Source organism: Rhinoderma darwinii, chromosome 5 (genome assembly GCF_050947455.1).
Source record: "Rhinoderma darwinii isolate aRhiDar2 chromosome 5, aRhiDar2.hap1, whole genome shotgun sequence".
Taxonomy (NCBI): domain Eukaryota; kingdom Metazoa; phylum Chordata; class Amphibia; order Anura; family Rhinodermatidae; genus Rhinoderma; species Rhinoderma darwinii.
The window spans coordinates 166,447,707-166,473,677 of record NC_134691.1 but is presented as its reverse complement, the minus strand read 5'-3'; the positions used below and the strand labels follow the sequence as shown (position 1 = coordinate 166,473,677).

Sequence of the window (25,971 nt, the reverse complement as noted above, 5' to 3'; positions counted from 1 at the left end):
ATAGAAGTATCATCCACTTCTCTTCACAACGCCCAGCTTCTGGCAGTGCAGACACAGCCGTGTTCTCCAGAGATCACGCTGTGTCATCACTCACAGGTCCTGCATCGTGTCAGACGAGCGAGGACACATCGACACCAGAGGCTACAGTTGATTCTGCAGCAGCATCGGCGTTTGCAGGTAAGTCGATGTAGCTACTTACCTGCTGATGCTGCTGCAGAATCAACTGTAGCCTCTGGTGCCGACACGATGCAGGACCTGTGAGTGACGTCACAGATCTGCACTGCCAGAAGCTGGGCGTTCTGAAGAGAAGTGGATGATACTTCTATACACAACGCCCAGCTAGTAAAAGTAGTAAACACGCCCCGATGTACGCACATAATACACGCCCAGTTGTACTTTTACTTTTCAACACGCCCAGTTGTACTTTTGCAAGCCTCATTTGCATAAATACGAAAATGGTCATAACTTGGCCAAAAATGCTCGTTTTTTAAAAATAAAAACGTTACTGTAATCTACATTGCAGCGCCGATCTGCTGCAATAGGAGATAGGGGTTGCAAAATCTGGTGACAGAGCCTCTTTAATAAATAAAGAATTTCTGCAAAAAAATATGAAATTTGTAAATTTCACTTCTACTTTGCTTTAATTCCTGTGAAACGTCTAAAGGGTTAAGAAACGTTCTAAATGCTGTTTTGAATATTTTGAGGGGTGAAGTTATTAAAATGGGGTGACTTCTTGGGGTTTCTAATATATAAGGCCCTTAAAGCCAATTCACAACTGAACTGACCCCTGTAATAATAGCCTTTTGAAATTTTCTTGAAAATGTGAGAAATTGCTGCTAAAGTTTTAAGCCTTGTAACATCCTAGAAAAATAAAATAATGTTCAAAAAACGATGCCAATCTAAAGTAGACATATGAGGGATGTTAATTAGCAACAATTTTGTGTGGTATAACTGCCTAACTTATAAGCAGATACATTTAAATTTAGAAAAATGCAAACTTTTGCAATTTTACGTAAAGTTTTGGTGTTTTTCACAATTAAATACTGAATATATCGAGCAAATGTTGCCAGTAACATAAAGTCCAATGTGTCACGAGAAAACAATCTCAGAATCACTTGGATAGGTAAAAGCATTCCGAAGTTATTACCACATAAAGTGAAAAATTTCATATTTGAAAAATGAGGCTCTGTCAGGAAGGTCAAAAGTAGCCAAAGCAGGAAAGAGTTAAGTCCTCAGAGCATTGGCAAATTTTATGCACTATGCGCTTCAGCACTCGGCGACCCTTCTCTCTAAGGCTGGATTCACGCGAGCACATTAACGTCCGTAATGGACGGACGTATTTCGGCCGGAAGTCCCGGACCGAACTCAGTGCAGGGAGCCGGGCTCCTAGCATCGTAGTTATGTACGATGCTAGGAGTCCCTGCCTCTCCGTGGAACTACTCTCCCGTACTGAAAACATGATTACATTACGGGACAGTTGTCTTGCAGAAAGGCAGGGACTCCTAGAATCGTACATAACTATGATGCTAGTTCGGTGCGGGACTTCCGGCCGAAATACGTCCGTCTATTACGGACGTTAATGTGCTCGTGTGAACCCAGCCTCACTTTACATGGTCTGCCACTTCAGAGCTGAGTTGCTGCGGTTCCTAAATGTTTCCACTTTGCAATAATACCACTCACTAATGATCGTGGAATATCGAGGAGGGAAGAAATTTCAAGAACTGACTTGTAATAGTGGCATCCTATTACAGTACCATTTTTAAATTCAGTGATCTCTTTAGAACAACCCATTCTTTCACAAATATTTATAAAGACAGACTGCATGACTAGGTGCTGGATTTATTACACCTGTGGCAATGGGACTGAATGAAACACCTGCATTCAATGATTAAGGCCCCATGCACACGAACGTGCTTTTGCGGCCGCAATTACCCTCCAGGAGCCTGGACCACAGAAAGAACGGACATGTCTCATTACGGTCCAGGCTCATAGGAAATAATGGACGCGGCCATGTGCACGGCCCGCGATTTGCAAGCGGCTCACGGGTGACCCGAAAATCACGGCCGTGCACAGGGCTACGGTCGTGTGTATGTGGCCTAAGAGGTGTGTCCAAATACTTTTGTCCATAAAGTGTAGTCACAAGGTTTTTTCAATATAACTATTCATTTATTACAGGAAAACCTGACAGTTACCAAAATATATAGTATGCCATTTGTCATCACTACATGTATTGACAATGCAGCCTGAGGACATGAGAGGACAGAGAGAATCAAGAGAACCCTCCCACCTAGGAAATAGCGAGGAGACACACCTAGCACATTAGAGTACAAAAAACCTGAACCGGAGCGAGCTGCACATCATTACCTTTCAGGATCGGTTTAATGAGAAGTGGATCGTTACAGAATACGGGTCAGGGAGTTCACCAGAACAATGGAGTTTAGGACTGCCACACATGAGATCTGTAAGACTGGCTCTGTATATATCTTTGCATTGATCTTTATTATAAAAAAGCTTCTGCATTACTCTCATGCAGGTGGAGTACATTTACCTGGAAGGTTTATGTCTTATGCAACAAACTGCATTACATACACTGCAACTGTAATTGTTATTACTTGAATGTAGTAAATTAAATATGCTGAATCCAGTAAATTGTAAGAATGGTTTTCTAGCAAATAACTTCAATAATATTTTAGGTAAATGCACCCTATTCCTTCAGGACGCAGCCCTTTTTCAAATTTTCACTTTTGTTTTTTTCTCCCCACCTTTCAAAAGCTGTAATTTGTTTATTTTTCCGTCTATATCGCCATACAAGGGCTTGTTTTTTTCCAGGACAAGTTGTAGGTTTTCATGGCACCATTTATTGTACTGCATAATGTACTGGGAAGCTGAAAAAAAAATATTTGTCGGGTGAAAGGGGCAAGAAACAGCGATTACGTCATATTTTGGGGGGTTTTGTTTTTACGGCGTCCATCAGGCGATAAAAACTACATATTTACCTTATTCTACAGATTGATACGATTACGGCGATACCACATTTATATGTTTTGTTTTATGTTTTACCACTTTTAAAAAAATAAAACCATTTGCTAAATTTTAAAAAAACTTTTGTGTCGCCGTATTCTGAGAGCCATAACTTTTTTATTTTTCTATCAATTTAGTGATGTGAGGGCTTAAGTTTTGCGGGGCGAGCTGTAGTTTTCACTGATACCATTTTAGGGTATATGCGACTCTTCTATTTAATTTGCTTGGAGCGCTAAGGTGACCAAAAAACAGCAAGTGTTTTATATATATATATATATATATATATATATATATATATATATATGTACATATATATATATATATAATGTTTTACAGCATTCCCCGAGTGGGTTAAATAACGCTATATTGTGATAGTTTGGACTTTTACGGACGCGGCGATATCAGTTATGTTAACTTATTTTTTATAACATTGATTTAGGGGAAAAATGTGAAAAGGGAGGTTTTCTGAACTTTAATACTTTATTGTTTTTGGAACATAGCAAAAATCTTTATTTAACTGTTTTTTACTTTTTTTATTAGTCCCCCTAGGAGACTTGAAGCAGCGATCGTTGGATCGCTTGCATGATATACTGCAATACTAATGTATTTCAGTATATAGTGATATATACTGTCTCCTTAGAAGCCCTGCCGATCGCGTATTTGAGGGGGCGCCCCCTGATTCTAACACTTTAAATGCTGTGGTCGCGATTTAAGGTGTTTCAGGCTTTATTCAGACGAACGTGAAAAACGTCCGTGCAACGCGCGTGATTTGCACGCGCGTTGCACGGACCTATATGTGTCTATGGGGCCGTGCAGACATGTCCGTGGTTTTTGCTCAGCGTGAGTCCGCTGAAAAAAAGTCACGACATGTCCGTTCTTTGGGCGTTTTGCACGCATCACGCACACCCATTGAAGTCAATGGGTGCGTGAAAACCACGCATGCCGCACGGAAGCACTTCCGTGCGAACTGCGTGATTCGCGCAAGAGCTGTCAAAAGGATGAATGGAAACAGAAAAGCACCACGTGCTTTTCTGTTTCCAAGCATCCAAACGGAGTGTCTTTGCGAGGAGCGAACCCCGACAACCGAAGCTAACTTCACCGGGTTCGGCCAAACTCGTTTTGGCCAAACCCGGCAAAAAAATTTCCGGTCCGCGAAATCGGGAGACATTCACTGTGCTTGGTGATGAAAGAGTTAAACTGTTTCAGCACCATGGACAGTGACTTGCGATCCCAAAATACATGAACCTGTAAAAAAACCCGAAGTTCTAACTTACCGATTACTCCTGTCTCCTTCCTGCAGTCCGACCTCCCGGGATGACACTTCAGTTCAAGTGACAGCTCCAGCCAATCACAGGCCAAGCACAGGCTGCAGCCAATCACAGGCTGCAGCGGTCACTTGGACTGCCGCGTCAACCAGGGAGGTGGGGCCCGATGTCAAGAGAGGCGCGTCACCAAGGACGCGTCACCAAGGCAACGGCCGGGAAGTTCTCGGTAAGTAGGAACTTTATCTTTTTTTTTTACAGGTTTTTCGCTGCTGTGTTCGGCATTCACTGTCGAGGGTGATGAAAGATTTAGCTCTTTCAGCACCTTGGACAGTGACGGGCGTCGACAAGCCTCATCTCTATGATGCCGGCTGCGCGAAAATCACGCAGCCGCGCATCATACACGGATGACACACGGAGCTGGCAAGTGATTTTTGCGCGCGCAAAACGCCGCGTTTTTGCGTCCGCAAAAACGCCACGTTCGTGTGAATCCAGCCTAAGCGTGTTAAGCGGGCGGAATCAAAGTGAACTTTGACTCCGCTCATTGCAGGGAGGTGTTGGCTGCGTGTAACAGCCGTCACCCGGTGTGTATGGAGCGAGCTTAGCCCGTGAGCTCGCTCCATACTTCCCCTTAACCCTCATCACGTATAGTTACGTGATTTTGAGTGAAGGGGTTAAAACCAGATTAACACAGTGCAGTTACAGTGCAACATAGTTGGGGCATGTGTGAGTTTGTTGTTTTATGTGGATGTATTGTTGGATTACGCTTCTGGATTTGGATTCAGTTTTGGTTTTAGACTAAGTTCAGACTTTGTTTTTGTGCAGTTTTCAACCTGCATATTTGCACAGTTTGAAAAGTCCAGTTGCCTGTTGAAACTTGTCAATTACCTTTACTAAATCCTTTGCCACACATTTTGTAAGTGCACTGATTTTAGGGAGTACTGCGCTTTTTTTTTTTAATTACCCAAGAATGTTCTGTTTTCGGAAGTCTCCCTGAATTGACATAAAAATTGCAGTGCTGTCAACTATATAGAGGGGGGTTCGTTTTTACATGTGGGGCCACAACTGCGGTTTTCTATCTAAAAAATTATAGGAAACACTTCAGTGAACTGTTTCTTTGAGGAAAAATTCCAATCTGTGATGCACTGTCGACATACACGCTGGGAAAATCTCCTGACTTACCTAGACTTTAATCGGCAAATGTTTTACAAAAGGGTGTCCTATTGGCATACAGGATGTTTGGCTGGTATTCAACCATACTGAAAAGTGTGGCTGGTTAAGACTCTTTTGATCGTTATGGACATGGTGATTCCAATTATTTTTGACGAAGCTGTGGTGAAACGCCCGTCTGGTCCGTGGTGGTGTATCTTGGACTTCTATGTTTTTTTCACTCCTGTGGTATTGTGTATGTAATTGTGTACTCTAGGGGTTTGCGTACTATATATAGGGGCTTCATATTGTTACATACTTATATGCCCTATATGTAACCATTCTACTATTACCATCTTGGCTGTGTTTTCCTAGTGTTTTCCCTTTGATTTATATCTACACCATCCTGAGGCCTTGATACTGTCTGCATATCCAGGTTATCCACCACGTCTTTTACTTCTTTGTGAAGATTTTCGTTTTACTTCAATATCCATTTAAGCTTTCATAACTTATCATGTATGAATGATAAAAGAGGAACTGTCATGTATTTTTTTTTATAAAACAACAACACTTACCTCTCCTTAATCCTGGCGTCATCTCGATTCTAGCACTGTAAATTTTATTGTTTTGGCCCTCCCGTTTACCCGCTATGGACCCTGCTCCACGTGGTGCCTAATATGCTAATTTTGAGTAAAGGTACAGAGAGGAGGGGACCTCATTCTCCACAGTAGCCATTGCCTCCGGCATCCAACCAGAGCGGACAGCCTCAAAGTGATGCAGAAGACCTGTAGGTCTACACACATGGGGGAAGATTCATAAAGACGTTTTTTGGTGCCCATAGCAACTAATTACAGTGCCGATTTCATTTCTTATAGTGCTGTATAAAAAAGAAAATTAAATATGCTCTGTGATTGGTTGATATGGATGTCCCTGTATTTCCCTGACTCCATGTGCATTTTGCCCTATGCTGTCTAATGTTTTCTGCAAGAATCTCTCAATAATAACTAAAAAAGCTGCATTTAAAGGGGTTTTTCCATCATTGACATTTGACATATCCGCAGGATATGTAATAAATGTCAGATAGATGTGGGTCCCACCTCTGAACCCGCACCTATCTATAGAATGGGGCCCCCTAGACCACGTTCTACTGCTCTGTGTTGTGGCTGAAGCATGTGATTTCTGACCATGATTTACGGAAATAGAGTAGCTCACTGAGCTGCGCTGTTTCCGTAAGTCCCATAAAACTGAATGGCAGTTACAGAAGTAGTGTAGCCTGCGATCTACACTGTTTCCGTAACTTCCATTCACTACTATGAGAGCTACGGAAACAGTGTATCTAAATCATGGTCCGAAATCACATGCTTTAACCACAACACAGAGCAGTAGAACGGGGTGTAGGGGGCCCCATTCTAGAGATAGATGCGGGTTCAGAGATGAGACCCGCATCTATCTGACATTTATGACATATACTGTGGATATGTCATAAATGTCTTGGATGGGAAAACCCCTTTAAGCACTAAAGCTAGGTTCTCATGTCACGCATCGAGGTGTGCTTTGTCCCCCGCTACTTAGTGATTGATTTATTCCTGAGCCATACTTCTACATGCCTCCCGGGGTCTAATGTGGTCCATGGTATTGTTTATTATAATTTGCACATTATATCTTACGTTGTGTTATTTTAGTTAACTATACACATACACCGCGTTCTAAATTATTATACAAATGTTATTTTTCGCTGATTTTCCTAAATAGTCGATGCAAATGACAGTCAGTATAATCTTCAAGCCATCAACCGTTGGAGTATAATGCAAATTTTATTGAACAAATCTCCTAATGATAACAGATTTTTTTTTAGAAGTAAAAAACTCAAAATGCACTGTTTCAAATTATTATGCACAACAGAGATCAAAACATTTTAAAGGTTGTAAAGAGAACTAAAATGGTAATTTGTTGTATTTTCAGCATCAGGAGGTCATATTTACATAAATCAAAAGCTCTTTCAATAAAAAAAAACTTAACAGGCCAAGTTACATGTTAACATAGGACCCCTTCTTTGATATCACCTTCACAATTCTTGCATCCATTGAATTTGTGAGTATTTGGACAGTTTCTGCTTGAACATCTTTGCAGGATGTCAGAATAACCTCCCAGAGCTTCTGTTTTGATGTGAACTGCCTCCCACCCTAAAAGCCTGCTACCGTGTGCACAATACCATCCATGAGTTTAATTGAAAAACGAATAATTAGATGTTTATGACACTTAAATCCAATGTGCATAATAATTTGAAACATGGTGTATATATATATATATATATATATATATATATATATATATTTTTTTTTTTTTAATTTTATGTGTATATCTTTTGGACTACGGAGGCACCTACTATCTTATATATTTGGCTATTTTACATATTATTGGATGCTTTGTGAATATTGTGTAGGGATTTCATTCTATTTTTATCTAAGCATATGAGCTAGACAATGGACCGTTCATCTTTTATGTATTAATATGGATATACTGTATATATATATATTTTTTTATGTTATGTGCAGTCAGATTGGTTGATGCTCCCTCTCTTGGAGTGTTTGTGTGCAGCTTAGTGAAGCTCCTGGGGTTTTCTGTCCTTATGATTGTAGTGGTGGGCCATACCACCTTTTGCAGCTGCTCTCCTGTTTTAACGGACTATTAATTTTGTACCTGTAAAGGATCTGCCAGACACAGCTTCTGTGTCGACGCCCGTGCGTAATCAGTCTGCACCTGCTCCTAAGTCTGAGAGAGTGACACGATCTTCTACCAGTGAGGCTGGGAGGCTGAGGAGTGGGAGAGCCTATCACAGCCTGGCCAGACGGAGCTAGCTCCCGCCCTCTGTCTATTTATACCTGCATTTCCTGCTCCTCCTTTGCCTGTGATTCTTTTCTGTTTCCTGGCTCTACTGCTCCTGCTATGATTATTGACCTTGCTTCATTTTTGACCCTGGCTTTACTGACTACGCTCCTGCTCTGCGATTTGTACCTTGTGCACTCCTGGTTTGACTCGGCTCGTTCACTACTCTTGTTGCTCACTGTGTTGCTGTGGGCAACTGCCCCATTTCCCTTAGCTTCTGTGTACCCTTGTCTGTTTGTCTGTCGTGCACTTATTGAGCGTAGGGACCGTCGCCCAGTTGTACGCCATCGCCTAGGACGGGCCGTTGCAAGTAGGCAGGGACTGAGTGGCGGGTAGATTAGGGCTCACCTGTCTGTCTCCCTACCCCGTCATTACAGTACCTAATTGTTTCTCTGATAAAATTTTGAATATATTTTTGGATACACCATTGTGGGCATTCTTTTTTGTGTTGAGGCTCCCTGGTTTGTTATGAGAGTATACTTTTTGTAGGCTTTATAAAGTAGGCTATGTAGTAGTAAAGTGAATGAGATGTAAGCGGAAATAATAAGTGCCAGCTATTCATGATCCCAAATGGTGAGGCACAGTATAAAACCTTTAGTATATATGTATTCACAAGCCCTTTATTCTAAATGCAATGCTTAGGCCTCATGCACACGAATGTATTTTTGTCCTCCCGTAAATGCTGGCGTAAATACGGGTCCTTGGTCATACGTATTCGACCCCTATTTCACCAGTATTTACGGACCCGTGCACGTAAATACAGGTCCGGTGTCACCGGTATTCCACCCGTATTTACGGGCACATATTCGCTGCAAAATTGCACTGCAGAAATCGGTAGCCCTTCTCTCTATCAGTGCAGGATAGAGAGAAGAGACAGCCCTTTCTGCAGAAAAAGTTAAATAAATTCATACTTATCCGGCCGTTGTCTTGGTGATGCGTCCCTATCTTGACATTCAGTCCGACCTCCCTGGATGACGCGGCAGTCCATGTGACCGCTGCAGCCTGTTATTGGCCTGTTATTGGCTGCAGCGGTCACATGGGCTGAAACGTTATCCCAGGAGGCTGGACTGGAGGAAGAAGCAGGGAGTTCTAGGAAAGTATGAACGTCTTTTTTTTTTTTACAGGTTGATCTATATTGTGATCGGTATTTTCTGTCCAGGGTGCTGAAAAAGTTACTGCTGATTGTTTAACTCTTTCAGCACCCTGGACAGTGACTATTTACTGATGTCCGGACCCCAATCCATCAGCTATTAATGGATAGGCCATACATTTTTAGTGGCTGGCAAACCCCTTTCACTGCGGGATGTATTGTCCTGTATGTGTTTTTTCCTCAGCAAAAAAGAGGCTGTTTTGTGCAAGGCATGGCAGATGGGCTCAAGTGCTTATGAATACCCTTCTTATGAGGAGAATGGTGAAACCTATGTTGAACAAGGTCTGAGAACAAGAAGCCTCATATCATTGTCGACACCGCTTTTACATTATTCTTAGAAAATCTGGCACTTAATTTTTGGTTCGCTCTCCAGAGAATCTTCGTGAAGCTTTTAATTTTCTTAAGGGTAACCTTCGAGATGCTCTAGATCTCTACCAGTGACACCTGAGATTCCACCAATGGTTTGAGAAGTCACGATTGATTATTCTAACGTTGTTCCCGGTGTTCCTTAACTATGGGTATGACCACAGCAATTTGGTCCTGCATCAACGTGACCTGCTCAATTACACTCCTGTAAGGTGTGGACTCTTGTTTCCAGGTTTCCTTTGCTATGTCAAAGAGGCCACGGGGATGTCTGCCATAGATGATTGGGGATCTTAACGTACGGAAAACATCAAATGTGGCAGAAGATATTTCCAATCCTTCCCATCCTTACTAACCAACCTTCTCAATGTCTTATTAAATCTTTCAACAAGACCATCAGTTTTTGGATGATATACTGAGGTATGCAGGTATTCAACCCCTTCCCGCTGCGGTCACTTTTGACCTTACTGAAAGAGCCTTATTTTTCAAATCTGACCTATCTCACTTTATGTGGTAATAACTTTGGAATGCTTTTACCTATCCAAGCGATTCTGAGATTGTTTTCTCGTGACAAATTGGACTTTATGTTGCTGGTAAAATTTGGTAGCTACATTCAGTATTTAATTGTGAAAAACACAAACATTTTGCGAAAACTTGAAAAAATTATCATTTTTATCAATTTTAATGTATCTGCTTGTACGACAAATAGTTATACCACACAAAATAGTTACTAATTAAAATTTTCCATATGTCTACTTTAGATTGGCATAATTTTTTGAACATACTTTTATTTTTCTAGGACGTTACAAGGCTTAGAACTTTAGCAGAAATTTATCACATTTTCAAGATAATTTCAAAAGGCTGTTTTTTAAGGGAACAGTTCAGTTCTGAAGTGGCTTTGAGAGGCCCACACAATACAAACCCCCATTAATCACCCTATTTTAAAAACTGCACCCCTCAAAGTATTCAAAACAGAATTAAGTTTCTTAACCCCTTAGGCGTTCCATAAGAACTAAAGCAAAGTAGAGCTGAAATGTACAAATTTCATTTTTTTGCAGAAATTCATTTTTAATTCATTTTTTTCTGTAACACAGAAGGTTTTACGAGAAAAATGCAACTCAATATTTATTGCCCAGATTCTTCAGTTTTTAGAAATATCCCACTCGTTGCCCTAGTGTACTACTTAACTGAAGCACAGGCTTCAGAAGCAAAGGAGCACCTTGTGGATTTTGGGGCCTTCTATTTATTAGATTATATTTTAGGCATCATTTTAGGTTTGCAGAGGTCTTGTGATGCCAAAACAAAGGAAACACCCCAAAAAAGACCCAATTTTGGAAACTGCACCCCACAAGGAATTGATATAGGGGTGTAGTGTGCATTTTGACCACACAGGTTTTTCATAGATTTTATTAGAATTTGGATGTGAAAATAAAATGTTTTAAATTTTCACAATAAGATGTTGATTTAGCCAAAAACAACAACAATTTCCACAAGGAATAAAGAAGAAAAAGCTCCCCAAATTTGTAAAGCAACTTCTCCAGAGTATGTAAATAACCTGTTTGGGCAGACAGCAGGGCTTAGAAAGGAAGGCATGCCATTTGGCTTTTGGAGCGCAGATTTTGCTGGATTGGTTCCTGGTCACTATGTCGCATTTGCAAAGCCCCTGAGGGACCAAAACAGTGGAAACTCCCCAAAAGTGACTCCATTTAGGAAACTACCCCAATTAAGGAATAAATCTAGGGGTGTAGTGAACATTTTGACCCCACAGCTGTTTCATAGATTTTATTAGAATTGCGCAGTGAAAATAAAAATGTAAATATTTTCCAATAAGAATTTTCTCAAAAAAAAGCACCCTAACCTTTGTAAAGCAATTTCTCCCGAGGACGGCAATTTCCTATATGTGGTCATAAACTGCTGTTTCGGTACACGTTAGGGCTTAGAAATTTGGCTTTTGGAGTGCAGATTTTGCTGTATTGGTTTCTGGGCGCTATGTCCCCATTTTGGCAACTGTACTCCTTAAGGTATTTACATGGGGGTGTAGTGAGCATGTTAACCCGTTTTACATGTGTTTTACAGAAATTAGTGTACACTCTGTTGCGGAGTGAAAATGGAAATTTTTCCATAGATATGCCAATATGTGGTGCCCAGCTTGTGCCACCATGAAAAGACAGCTCTCTAATTATTATGCTGTGTTTTCCGGTATTAGAAACACCCGACGTGCAGCCCTAATCTTTTGCCTGGACGATCAACATGGCTCAGGAGTCAAAGAGTACCAATGCGAAATTGAGGCCTAATTTGGCGACTTGAAAAGTATTGGTTCACAATTGCAGAGGCTCTGATGTGAAATAGTAAAAGAAACCCCTGAGAAGTAACCGCATTATGGAAACTACAACCCTCAAGTCATTTATGAAGGCATGTAGTGAGCATTTTCACCCCACATATCTTTTCCATAAATAATTGCGCTGCGGATGGTGCAGACTAAAAATTGCAATTTTTCCCTAGATATGCCATTTCAGTGGCAAATATGTCGTGCTCAGCTTGTGCCACTGAAGAAACATACCCCAAAAATTGTTAAAAGGATTCACCCTGTTGTGGCGATGCCATATATCTGGAAGTAAACTGCTGTTTGGGCACACTGTAGGGTTCAGAAGGGAGGGAGCGCCATTTGGCTTTTGGAGCATGGATTTTGCTTGGTAGTAGTTTTGTTTGGAGTTTTACTGGTATTTTAGTTTATATTGTGGGGGCATATGTAAGCTGGGCAGAGTACATCAGGGGCATAGTCAGGTGGTATAATAATGTGGTAAAAAAACCAAGAAAATTGTCCATAGATATTTGCTATGCTGTAAAGTAATCTTTTCTGCACAGGCCAGTGTTGCACTGATAGATGGTGTCCTTTGTTAATTTGGGCACCCTCGCTTCCAGCACATATGTTTACTCCCCCTCCTTATTCCCTAATTTTAGGGCCTTAATAAATTTCTGCATGAAACAGAAGAAATGTTCCCATCGGGCCTGCACAACTGCATATTTTTCTTTCCTGAAAATGAGCCTTAACTTATTATATTTTTTTATAGACATACTGGTATGAGGGCTTCTTTTTTGCGGGATGTGCTGTAGTTTTTATTGCTACCATTTTGGAGTACATGCGACTTTTTGATACATTTTTATCCTTTTTTTTTGGTAGGCAACTTGATTAAAAAACAGCAATTCTGGCATAGATTTTTTTATATTACTTTCACCACGCATTATAAATTACATGTTGACTTTATTCTGTGGGTCAATACCATTCTGCCGATACCAAATTTATAGCACTTTTTTACATTTTACAACTTTCTGCACAATAAAATTACTTTTGTAAAAAGAATGTATTTTTTCTGTCGCCATGTTGTAAGAGCCATAACTTTTTAATTTTTTCGTTGACAGAGCTGTGTTGTCCTTATTTTTTGCAAGACAAGCTATAGTTTTTATAGGTATAAAACAAGCTATAGTTTTTATAGTTTTCACTGACAGCAAGCCGATTTGGCTACGCCTCTGGGTGGGGCCTAATCAGCTTCTGTAATGGCAGACCAGGAGGCCATTGTTAGGCCTCCTGTTGCCATAGTAGCAGTCGGCAGCCCTGCGATCGCATAGCAGGGCTACCAATTTTCTACAAACCACTAAGGGATTCATCAATTGCTTTAGATCGCTGCATCTAAGGGGTTAATGGCAGGGAACGGAGCTAGCTCCGATCACTGCTGTTACAGCAGGGTATCCGCTGCAAAATACAGCGGACACTCACCGCTGATAACGCCGTCTCGGCTTCTGATCCGGAAGCTGAGCTACCGCCATATTGCCGACGGTATCAGAAGGCTTTAAGGCCTCGCCTCCGAGTGGGGCATAGCATGCTTCCGCAGCTGGCAGACCAGATGGCCAATGTTAGGCCCCCACGGAGGCTACGCATTTCAACACCGGACCGGCGTCTTCATCAGGCCAAGACCATTGGCCTGATGAAGACGCCGGTCCGGCATTGAAACGCGTTGCCGCCTTTGTGTTATTAAATATTACTATTTCATGTCTGCATAAAGCCTGTTACTTTGATGATTATAGCAGCGCCATTGGTCCATTTTTACTTTGCAAAGCTATCCTTTTGACAGCAAACTCCGTTTGTTTGTGTACGGACCCGGCAGCAGCTTTCTTACCTTTGTGATACTTACCAGTGTCTACAATCCAAGGTGAGCACTTTTTGGTTATTTAGTTGCTCCCTTGTTACCTCGCTTTTATATGCACTATGTGGCGCCGTGTCTTCTTTTTTACTCTCTTCTAGCTCATTTGCTTCTTGTCCTGCCTGTGATTCTCTCTTGTTTCCTGGCTCTGCTGTTCCTGCTTATACTATTGTCCTGGTTTGACTCAGTTCGTTCACCACTCTTGTTGCTCACGGTGTTGCCGTAGGCAACTGCCCCACTTCCCTTAGCTTCTGTGTACCTTTGTCTGTCATGCACATATTGAGCGTAGGGACCGTTGCCCAGTTGTACGCCGTCGCCTAGGACTGGCCGTGCAAGTAGGCAGGGACTGAGTGGCGGGTAGATTAGGGCTCACCTGTCTGTCTCCCTACCCCGACATTACACCCAGCACGTGTTTATGAGCCAGGTCTAACACCATTCTACGATGTGGTTGGGGCACCACCAGCTGTCTAATAACTTTCCCACGTATGTTATCTACCCGATACAGCAGATTATCGCTAATAGCCATGTGTGGAAACACCTTATCAACACCTGGATGCTGAGGCACTCCATTTAATACCTTAGCATTTTCCTGGCTTTTAATTACTTGGGATTTCTAAGCTGAGCAGTGGCCTTCATACAAGAATTGCGGGCAAAAAGCCATACTTTTGACATGGAAACAAGGTCAAGTGACTCAACTATGCATGAAAACATAGGAAATGGGGTGCAAAAAAATGGCAGCAGGTGCTCTAGACTGATGAGTCAATGAGAGCGGTAAAATAATGAGTGTCTGCAGGCAACAGTGAAGCATGTGGAGGTTACAAGTTTGGGACTGTATTTTGGCAATTGGAGTTGGGGATTTGGTCAGGATTAATGGTGTCCTCAATGCTGAGATATATAGGCACATACTTACCCATCATACAATACCATCAGGGATGCGTCTGATTTGCTCCAAATTTATTCTGCAGCAGGACAACGGCCCCAATCATACAGCCAATGTCATTAAAAACTATCCTTACCATAAAGAAGCACAAGGAGCTCTGGAAGTGATGATATGACCCCGCACAGAACCCTGATCTCAACATCGAGTCTGTCTGGGATTATATGAAGACGCCATAGAACTCGAGGAAGCATACATCCACAGAAGATCTGTTGTTAGTTCTCCAAGATGTTTGTAACAACCTCCTTGCTGAGTTCCTTCAAAAACTGTGTGCAAGTGTACCTAAAAGAATTGATGCTGTTTTGAAGGCAAAGAGTGGTCACACCAAATATTGTTATGATTTAGATTTCTCTTCTATTCATTCAATTTGCATTTTGTTAATTGATAAAAAAAACTTATTAACACTTCTAGTTTTGAAAGCATTCTTACTTTGCAGCATTTTTCCACAACTGCCTAAAAGTTTTGCACAGTACTGTATATGCAGGGCGTGCATAAGTAAGTATACAATTTTAATAGTAGGTAAATATAATAATAATAATGGGTTTACCGTTTAAATAGTGTTTTATAGAATAACATAATAACTAAGTACATGCTCTTATATTCTCAAATTGGCGGCCTTCAATATTTACACATTGCTGTAATCTAGTTTTTACACTTTATTGGCTTTAATTTCTTGGCATGCTTCTTCTATGAACTGAATCATGTTATCAACCAGGCATGGTTTTCTTGAATATACCTTATTTTTGATAACTCCCCAACAGAAAAATTCCATCCGGGTAAAGCAGGGCCGGCATCAGCACCCGTCGAACCCGGGCAAGTGCTGGGGCCCACTACCCTCGGGGGGGGGGGGGGGGCAATCGGCAGCCAGGTGCTGCCATCATAGCTATCCTCCTGCTGTCATGGCTTCCTTGGGGAGTCCAGGGTGGGCTGGGCCGGGGGGCAGGTGCCCCCCAGGTCGGTCCTCCCGTAACCTTTTAATGCCATTCTCCAGACTTTTTTCCCTACCCTCCCCCGCCGTAGCCGCGCTATTCCTTTAAGATCTCTTATCTAGCAGACGTGCGGCGATAGGCACGCCTGTTGAACACACCTCTCCTCTCCCCTGACGCTGCCTGCACTGTCAGAGCGGAGCAGGAGCGCCAGAGAGAAGTCACCAAGGAGAGGCAGCCGGGCAGAGACCAAGGTGAGCGCTGTCTTAAAATAACTGAGTGCCGCTCACTGCAATCAGCCTCCAGCCCCCCTCTGCCCCTTATTAACCTAAAAAAGTAATCGCCGGCCGACACTAGGGATTGGGGGGGGGGGGATTTTGGCTGTTAGCAAGGGGGGGGTGGTCGACTGTTAGCAAGGTGGGGGATTTTGACTGTTTTTCAGGGGGGATTTTGGCTGCACGGGGGATTTTGGCTGTTTGCAAGGGGGGGGGGGTCTAAGCATCTCGCAAAGGGCTCTTTGGGGGGGATTATCTGCAAGGGGGTGTCTGAGCATCTATGACTGCTCAGTGCTCAGAGCCCTCAGCAGTCAGAGTCAGACCCCCACACTTGCAGTATACTTCTTCCCCATAGGGCCCTCAGCAGGTAGTCACAGACACAGGGCCGTCATCAGCACCCGCTGACCTTTGAAAGGTTCACTTGGCCGCTTCCTTATTCTGCCATCATGGCTCCTCCAGGAGCGGAATCCCTGGCCAGAGCATTGCCGATGCTGTTGCTGGGGATTCCGCTCCTGGAGGAGCCCCTGACATCACTGTCCATATATGGACTGTGATGTCAAGTGCTTCTCTTGGATCGAAATCCCCGGCCAGAGTGTTCGCCATTGTTAGAGGGAGCCCCAAATGGCACTATCTACAGGGAGGGGTGTGTGTGGCACTATTTACAAGGAGGTGTGTGTGGCTTTATCTACAGGGGGGTTTGGCACTATCTACAGGGGGCTGTGTGGCATTATCTACAGGGGGCTGTATGGCATTATCTACAGGGGGCAGTGTGTGGCAATATCTACAGGGAGCAGTGTGTGGTAATATCTACAGGGAGCAGTGTGTGGCATTATCTACAGGGAGCAGTGTGTGGCATTATCTACAGGGAGCAGTGTGTGGCATTATCTACAGGGCGCAATGTGTGGCATTGTCTACAGGGGGCTGTGTGTGGCATTATGTACAGGGGGCTGTGTGTGGCATTATGTACAGGGGGCTGTGTGTGGCATTATCTACAGGGGGCAATGTGTGGCATTACCTACAGGGGGCAATGTTTGGCATTATCTACAGGGGGCTGTGTGTGGCATTATTTACAGGGGGCTGTGTGTGGTATTATTTACAGGGGGCTGTGTGTGGTATTATTTACAGGGGGCAGTGTGTGGCATTATCTACAGGGGGCAGTGTGTGGCATTATCTACAGGGGGCAGTGTGTGGCATTATCTACAGGGGGCACTGTGTGGCATTATCTACAGGGGGCAGTGTTTGGGATTATCTACAGGGGGCCGTGTGGTATTATCTACAGGGGGCAGTCTGTGGCATTACCTACAGGGGGTGTGTGTGGCATTATCTACAGGGGGGTGTGTGGCATTATCTACAGGGGACCGTGTGGCATTATCTACAGATGACACTGTATATATGGGGGCATAAACTGGGGGCACAAACGGCTGTTTTACGGCAGCTTTAAGTGAGTTCCCCCGCATAGGGGCCCACTAAGTCTGTGGTGCCCAAGGGCCCACAGAAACCTGGAGCCAGCCCTGGGGTAAAGTCTGGTGTTCGTGTTGGCCATTCAACTGGGCCTTGTCTACTTATCCACCTATTGGTTAATTTTTCGTAAAGAAAATGACCCACCACAAAAGCATAGAGAGGAGGGCTCCATCTTGCTGAAAATAGAAGCAATTGTGGTATTACATTTTCTTGGAGCATGTTAAGGTATTGTAGAAGATAGGTCCAATTACCCCTTTACATGAAAGGAGCGCCTAAGCTGTAACCCCAGGTTGATTCAACTGTTCTTCAATTTTTGCAATGTTTTTTTTTTTTGTTGAGTAATAAACACAGTTGTGTCTATTAATAACATCTGAAATTTTTAAGTTAGCTTCATCGAACCATATTATTTTTCTAATAATTGCGTCTCCTTGTGTTTCTTCATTCAAAATTGCCTCACAAAATTGTAATTAGACTGTTTGAAAAATGTCCCCCTGTATACCTACTTATGCACACCCCTGTATACACATATTGCTACTCTCTAATACTACAAAGTAAGGGTACATAAGTGCCCTATATTCTGCCTTTTATGTAATGCTGCATATGTCATTCTATAGGTGTTGCAAGTAATTTGTCCTTCACTCTCTTTCATGTTAGAGGCCCTTACTTGTGATCTATTATTGTAGTTAAATACCCATGTTTGCAGTAATAGAACCCTCTTAGGGTCTATTAACATGATGCAGTACCGCATAAAAAAAGCATACGAAAACCGTGTGAGTTTTTAACGCGATTTGATGCCTTTTTCGACGCACTACATCACGGTAAAAACACCTGCGGTTTTTCCATTGCTCTTTTGATGCGGTCCTAACCGCACCTCAACGGCAACTTGTGAATGGACCCTTAGGCCTTGTTCACGCGGCGTGTATTCAAGGATGTTTTTGACGCTTTTTTTCCCCCAGAAAAACGTGTCACAAATGTGTCAAAAACGCATAATTTAAGCATCCCCTTGACAATTATGCGCACGCATGTTTAAAAAATGCGTTGTGTAAAATGTGTCGAAAATGCGCTGAAAACGCGCTTAATTCACATAGTCAATTGGAGTCCTAATTAAATGCCCAAGAAACGCACTGAAAACGCGCACAAAATGCATTATAATGTGACAAAAACGTGTCAAAAATGACAGCGTTTTTGACACATTTACACAATTTTCTTGAGCACTGTGTGAACAAGGCCTAAAGGTAGCAATATATCTTATGTTCTGGCTTATGGTGGGGACCACATGTGCTGGCCACATAAGAATTTTTGAACTGAACTTTTTAGTGCTGCGGTCTTATGCAAGTATAGTCACTACCTCATTAGAGAGTTTTAACCCAGGACTGAGCTGGTAGTTTGTATCAATGATGGGAGGCTCTGTTTATTTGGAATTTGATTTGATGATGACTTTAGGGCATTGTATTGCTAACTTGTTTGACAACCAATGCCCCAATATTCTTGTGTATAGCTAGATATGGGTCTTATATATGCACATGATACCTTACGTTTATATTGTGGTTCCATTTAGGGGTGCAAAATTTCACATGTAATTGCCTATGGCTATTACCCCACAGGCTAGTGTGATGGATGGTCAATTTGCTTATATTCTCTGTATTAAATTACATTGTGAATTATGAAGCAGGATGCCGAATTATGCAGAGATATAGTTCATATCCCACCTGCAAAGACTGTCTCCCCCTGTTTCAGGAGATATATGCGTGTATGTATATATGTATATATATATATATATATATATATATATATATATATATATAGATAGATATATATATCTATATATATATATATATATATATATATATATATATATATATATATATATAGATATATATATAATATGTGTATTTATTCTTTTGTTTTAAAGGATCCATTTAGTGAAAAAAAGTCATTAGTTGCTTTAAAATAGTCATAAGACAAGTATATTCATGCTAATTGTGTTCTTCAACTAACTATATGTCTCTCTGAGATGTTATTTAGAGTTTGATACGGACAAGATGTGTGTTTGACCTTGGGGGAGTTGAAAATTGTATGAACAGAGTATTTATAACGAAGAAAGGGAGTGAGATGAGAATAAAATAAATACTGATGTGGTCTCATGGGAAAGAACAACTAATACGGATTCTATTATACTCTTGCCAAGAGAAATAAACCAGGTGTTACCTGATGTCAGCATTTTAATGAATAATTCTAATAATGCATTTCAAATGTAACATATGCCTGTGATTGGCTCAAATATAAAATATTCTCATTGTATGCTATTGGCTGAGCAGAATTATTGTCACATTGCCTCTGATTGGTTAACCTCACGCCTACACCCCTATTGAATATTATTGTAATTGAGTTTGGCAATAAACCTCAGAGGAGTATTTTGAGCATACCAGTAGCGTCTGTGTGTTATTTCTCCTCTCTCGATATATATCGGTATGAAATCTCCTGATTAGGATGCTGGATAAAGTTCTGGCGTTAGTGTCTGTTGGAACACTCGTCTAAATTTCAGTCTAATATATTTTGAGCCATTGACTTCCACAACAGCAGTAACTAGGAGACTCTGATTTGAAGTTACATTTGGTCTTGGAATTGAATAAACAAATTATTGACTAATGACATTATCAGAGACTAAGGTCTTATGCCGTAATATATTCTAGCAAAATCTTATTACGAGATCATGCCTGTGAAATGCCCCTCTTATATATTAGGACTAGGAGCCTCCTTTATCTGGGATTTCAACTGGAGAGGGAGGGGGGCTTTTAAAATTATCTATCCTAACCTGGTTTTAGAAAATTATCACTTTAACTGTATGGTAACCATATTTACATATTTATGCAAGGATAAGTATACCACTGCTTGAACCCGGCTAGAGGTGCTCTCTGACATTAGTTTATTACAAACCATAGTCAATTTTCTAGCAACTTTCCGTCATAGTTAAGGGTTTTTCTTGGGAAAATTCCTATGTTGGTATTTTTCCTTTGATGAATGAATTCAATCATTACTGTTTCTTTGAATGTTCAGGATATTAATTTTCCACAGAAGTGATCCTCTCTGCTTCACCTCTTATTGAGAAAAAGAGCCTCTGTTGCTTTCCTGCAAGAAACTAATTTTTGGCGGGATCAAATTTCTAAACTTACTAATTGAAGGTTTTCTGATGCCTATCATAGTTGCTTATCTGACTCTAAAACTAAAGGGGTCTCAATCCTCATTGCTTGCTCCTTAACATGGGAATATATGGGCTGTCGCTTAGATAAAATGGGACAATACATCTTTGTAGAGGGAAAAATGGCTGATACCCTTTGTACTTTTGGGATGACTTAACTCCCTAGTTCTGGTCAGCCTGAAGATTTTTCTGAGGGGGTGGGGGTTTTAGGGAGGACCTCAACATGACATTGAACCTGCTCTTGGATACTTCGGGTGGCACTTTTCAACTTTCTTATGCTTCACTTCTTCGTAAAGTTAAAACCACATTACATGATTTTCCACTTATGGATGCTTGGGGCAGCCTTTACCATCTCTTCTAGATCACACCCTTTTTTCTCTCATCCACAAAATAAGTACTCACTTATTGATTATTTATTCTTATCACATTTTCACATCCCTTATTACAATCAGTTTATATAGATCCGATCACGCATGATGACATCTCCATCAGAGCCTAATGCATCACATAACTGTAGCTGAGAATATCCTTAGAAAACAGATTTTTTGTGTTGGCAGTAATGTTACTCCCAATTATCTCCCAACTACCATATGGGAAACACACAAATATTATAATTGTACAGTGCTTGTTAAAGTAGAAATCTCATTATTAAAAAGGAGAGGTGCTCAGGTTGTGGCCCTAATTTTACAGATTGAGGACGTCAAAAAAATCCATAAATGTTCCCTAGCCATTGACTTAATAGAAGAACTCTGTTGCCTTAGAGAAAAGTTAAAATCGATTAAAAAAAATGTACATGCGAAAGCATTTGTAACTGAATTCCGTTGCCACTTTTTGGAATTTGGGAACAAGCCTTGTAAGCCCTGATGCCGTGATTCCCTGACCGCGCTCCACGATGCACTCACGGCTGTGAGTGCCGCCGCGATCTGACATCTATCATCCTGCCTCCTACCTTCCTGCCGGCTCACCGCTTAGCACGGCTACCACTATCACTACTGTATATAGGGCACAGACTGCTGCCCCTTCTGCTTCTACCGCCTCCTGTCATCTGCCACCTGACATCCCTGCTGACACCAATGATGCTGGAATTTACTGCACCCCTCGCTGGGTTACAGATTTGCATACGTGACGGATAAGGATGAATGCCCTCTACTTATTGTTGGCGATTGTAATATTGCCCCTAATGAAAAGTTACATAGATTATGTAGAAGCAATTTATCTTCAATTAAAAATAATAATCCCTTTTTGGATTTTCTAGGTGAGGTGGGTTGGACTGACGTCTGGTGATCTAGACACCCGGACATAGAATAATTCTCATGTTACTCAAAATCTTCGAATAGTCTCTCCCGGATAGATATAGCAATTGTCAATGAGAGCACGATGAGAATAATTTAAAGAGTTCAATATGAGACACGGGGGCTATCTGATCACTCACTGATGCTGGTAGATATTTTCTCTAAAAACCGGTAGAAGGGTAATATTAAGTTTAGTCCTATTTTATTAGAGGACGCTGTCACAGCGCGGGGTGTGGACCCACTGGGCCGAACCGTGTAGCGGGGTAGCAGCTGGCCAACAAGGTACAAAACAATGTCTAGAGTTCAGAAAGGGCACCTGAGGCAATGTAGACAGTAGCGGGAGCACAACTTGACTTTCACAGCAGGTGACACCGCAGATGCAGCGGGAAGACACGACTTGACTGTATCAGCAAGTGGTACCGTGGGTGCAGCAGAAGGCACGACTTGACTTTCACTTGTAGATACGATAGCATGGGATACAGGGTACAGGCAGCAGGAACGGGTAACACTGGGAACTGGAAAACACTGGGAGACTATTTGCAAGACAAACTTAGGTATACAACAATGCTCAGGCAAGGAACAAGTGGGCAGAGCCCCTTATTATAGTCCAGCAGCCATTTGGGCTGATAATTGATGGGTGACAGCTGGACGCGTACAGGCCCTTTAAGGCTGTGTACGCGCGGGCGCGCGCGCCCTGTGGGAATCAGTCCGAGGGCCCGGAAGACAGTGCCGGGTTTCTCCCTTGAGGGAGCTGACGCCGTGAAGAGAGATCTCCATGGCCGGGATCGTCAAGGGATAAGTCTGAACGACGACCCCCAGCCATAGACGTTACAGACGCATCACAATAACATAAAGCAGAAGCTTAGTTTCTTTTTTTTCTGTAAATGTGGGATCTGCCTCTGTTTGCACTGTCTGGGATGCTTTAAAGCATTCTTCAGAGGCATGATGGTTTTTTTACAGTCAGCCAAAAAAACAAAAAGCACTCAAGCCGAATAAGCCGTTAAACTAGAACTAGCAGAGGCTAAATATAACCTGGTTTAAGATCCTTCGGATCTTAATAGATTAAAATGGCAACATTTTCAACCACAATATGAAGACAGACAGTCTACTTTAGCCATAAGAGAGTAATTTAAATTGGGTAAAAGGAATTTATTTGCGATGGGTAGGAGGGGGGGGGGGGATTATTAGCCTCTAAAATTAAAAATTACAGTGCATCCTTATTTATTCCAGTAGTTAGGAAAATAGATGGTTCAGGGTTTTGTACGGATTCAGAGAGTATATTATTAGAGACTATTACAGAGACCTCTACTCTTCAAAATCGAATTGCTTGTAAACGCCGTTAACATTTGAACAACTTGGTTGTTTGGAGACCCCCCTGAGTATGCAGGAGTTAAGATATGTGATTAAAAATCTGCCAAAAAATAAGGCCCCAGGCCTGGATGGTATTCCTTATGAGGGGTATATTGGGTACCAAGATGTTGTAACAACTTGCAGGTATGTGGACCCATTGGGCCACTCCACCATAACGGATCAGCTGCTAATCAACAGAGTCTGTGGGAGTCAGTAAAGATAAAGAACCTGGAAGGTCAGAAGTGGGTATATGTCAGACAGTCAGGGGGAAGAAAGCCTGTGCAGGATAATGAAGTTCAGCTATGACACCGGACTGGAGTAGTGCAGTCGTCTCGGACACTGGACTTGGCTAGGACACCGGACTGGAGTAGTGCAGCCGTCTTGGACACTGGACTTGGCTAGGACTCAGATGGTGAAGTCGTCTCGGACACTCTTTGGCACGTGGACCGGACACAGATGGTGAACTCGCCTTGAACACTCGGTTTGGCATGGGCACTGGACACAGATGGTGTAGTCATCTCGGATACTCGGTTTGGCATGCGCACCGGACACTCGACTTAGGCACAAGAACAAGACAGAGATACTGGATACGGGAAACAGGATTCAGAATATGGGATACAGCTAAGGAACCATTTGCAAGGCAGACGAAGGGAAGAAACAACATTGCTCAGGAAAGGAAGAAGTGGGTGTAATGTCCGTGGCTGCAGGCTGTCAGCTCCAACCTCCCCCTGACAGCTGCAGCCACGAGTCGGCAAGCGCTGGCCCCAGCCTCCTCCTTAGGAGACGCCAGCACTCGTGTCCACTCACCTCTGCCGGATCGCACCGGACCTCATGGACAAACTTTGACCCGTGAGTACCCTGGACTATAAGAGGGATCCAGCCCCCTAGTTCTATGCCTGAGCGTTGTTATGTTTCCTTAGTCTGTCTATGCAAATAGTCCCCTAGTGTTTCCTGCTCCCAGTGTTTCCTGTTCCTGTAACCTGTATCCTGATCTAGTGCCGTGTTGCTATAATCGTGCTGTGCTGGTTACCACGCCTGTCTGCTTCTCTACGCCTGACGTCCACCTGCTGCCTAGTTCCCGCCAAGCTACTGTCCGTGATGCCACAGGTACCCTATATCCTATAGACTCAGACCTGCGCCCTGTTGGCCAGCTGCCTTACCGCCAAGGCGGTACGGCCCAGTGGGTCCACAGACCCTTCGTGACAATGGGCAGTGTTCCTTTTACAGTTCTGGAAGTGTTGGGATAGGCTAGGGAAGGTTTTCCTGGTGTGTCAGCGAAAGAGGAGTACATGGTGTGCCGGCATCTTGGAGGGTGGAGATGATAGCAAAACTTTCACAGGTCTGCGGGTGCGGTAAGTGGAAGATGCGGGCAGGGTAAGTGGAAGATGCCGGCAGTCAGCGACCGCGGCCATGGCAAATGTTCTTTTGGAAAATCTTTACAATGTTTTTATTGCTTCTTTTTCTCACGAAAAACTTGCCCATCCTATGATGGAAGAAAATATTATTCTAATCCCCAAAAAAGGTAAGGATCCCCTGAATGTGGATTCCTATCGGCCTATATCGCTTTTGAATTCAGACATGAAATTTTTTTTTTTTTTATTAAAGTGCTGGCTAATCGACTTATGGCAGTTATCCTTTTCCTGGTGGGTCTGGACCAGGCTGGGTTTCTTACCGGGAAATCAATCTCCTGTAGACTTAGGAAGGCCTTTACTAATATTCAATATGGTAGTGTACAATTTCCACAGGGGCTGTATTGTCTCTGGATGCTTGTACAGCCTTTGACACAGTGGAGTGGAGTTTTCTATGGGAGGCACTCATACTCAAACGGTATACTCCATTCCTAGGGCTCGGATACAGTAAGTATGAGTGGATGTTTCTCCCCTTTTGTTTCTTTGTCTTGAGGACCCGACGGGGATGTCCCCTTTCCCCATTGTTATTTATTTTACTTATTGAGGTCCTAGCAGTTAGAATATAAATGGGTAGTCAGATAAAAGGATTCTTGATGGGTGAAATGGAGGAAAACATTTCCTTATATGCAGATGACATGCTATTATTTATTAGAGACACATCTGATATTGGTTATGTCATAGACATGTATGAGAACTTTGGAGAGATTGCAGGAGTAAAGATTAGTTGGGAAAAGTCGTCACTCTTGGCTTTTAATTCCAATTCTGTACTAGGAGGACAAAAACTTCAGGTGGTGGATTTTGTGCAGCTTAATATTCTCCCATTATTTGTTACCTTAAGACATAAGGTTAAAATCTGGAATAGGATATTACCTCAATATGCGTCCCAAATAGCACTAATTAAAATGGTAATCCTGCCTATGATGCTTCATAATTTTGGCAATGCCCCGGTATGGTTACCTCTCACTATCTTTTATAACTCTCCAATCTATTATTCAGGACCTTATTTGGAGGGGCAAGCGTCCCTGTATTAAATATGATATACTTTGTCTACCAGTGAAGGACAGGGGTTTTGCTATGACGGATTTCTTGAAA

At 42.4% G+C, this 25,971-nt stretch overlaps 1 protein-coding gene across 1 annotated transcript in view; it reads left to right on the top strand.

The window, feature by feature from the left end:
- The first annotated feature begins 2,312 nt into the window (after positions 1-2,312).
- LOC142651713 (glutamate decarboxylase 1-like) overlaps positions 2,313-25,971 on the top strand; it is a 95,182-nt gene continuing 71,523 nt past the window's right edge. The window contains exon 1 of the mRNA XM_075826740.1: positions 2,313-2,461. Within this exon, the coding sequence (XP_075682855.1) occupies positions 2,431-2,461 (31 nt within the window). The 5' untranslated portion in view covers positions 2,313-2,430. The remainder of the gene's footprint in view (positions 2,462-25,971) is intronic.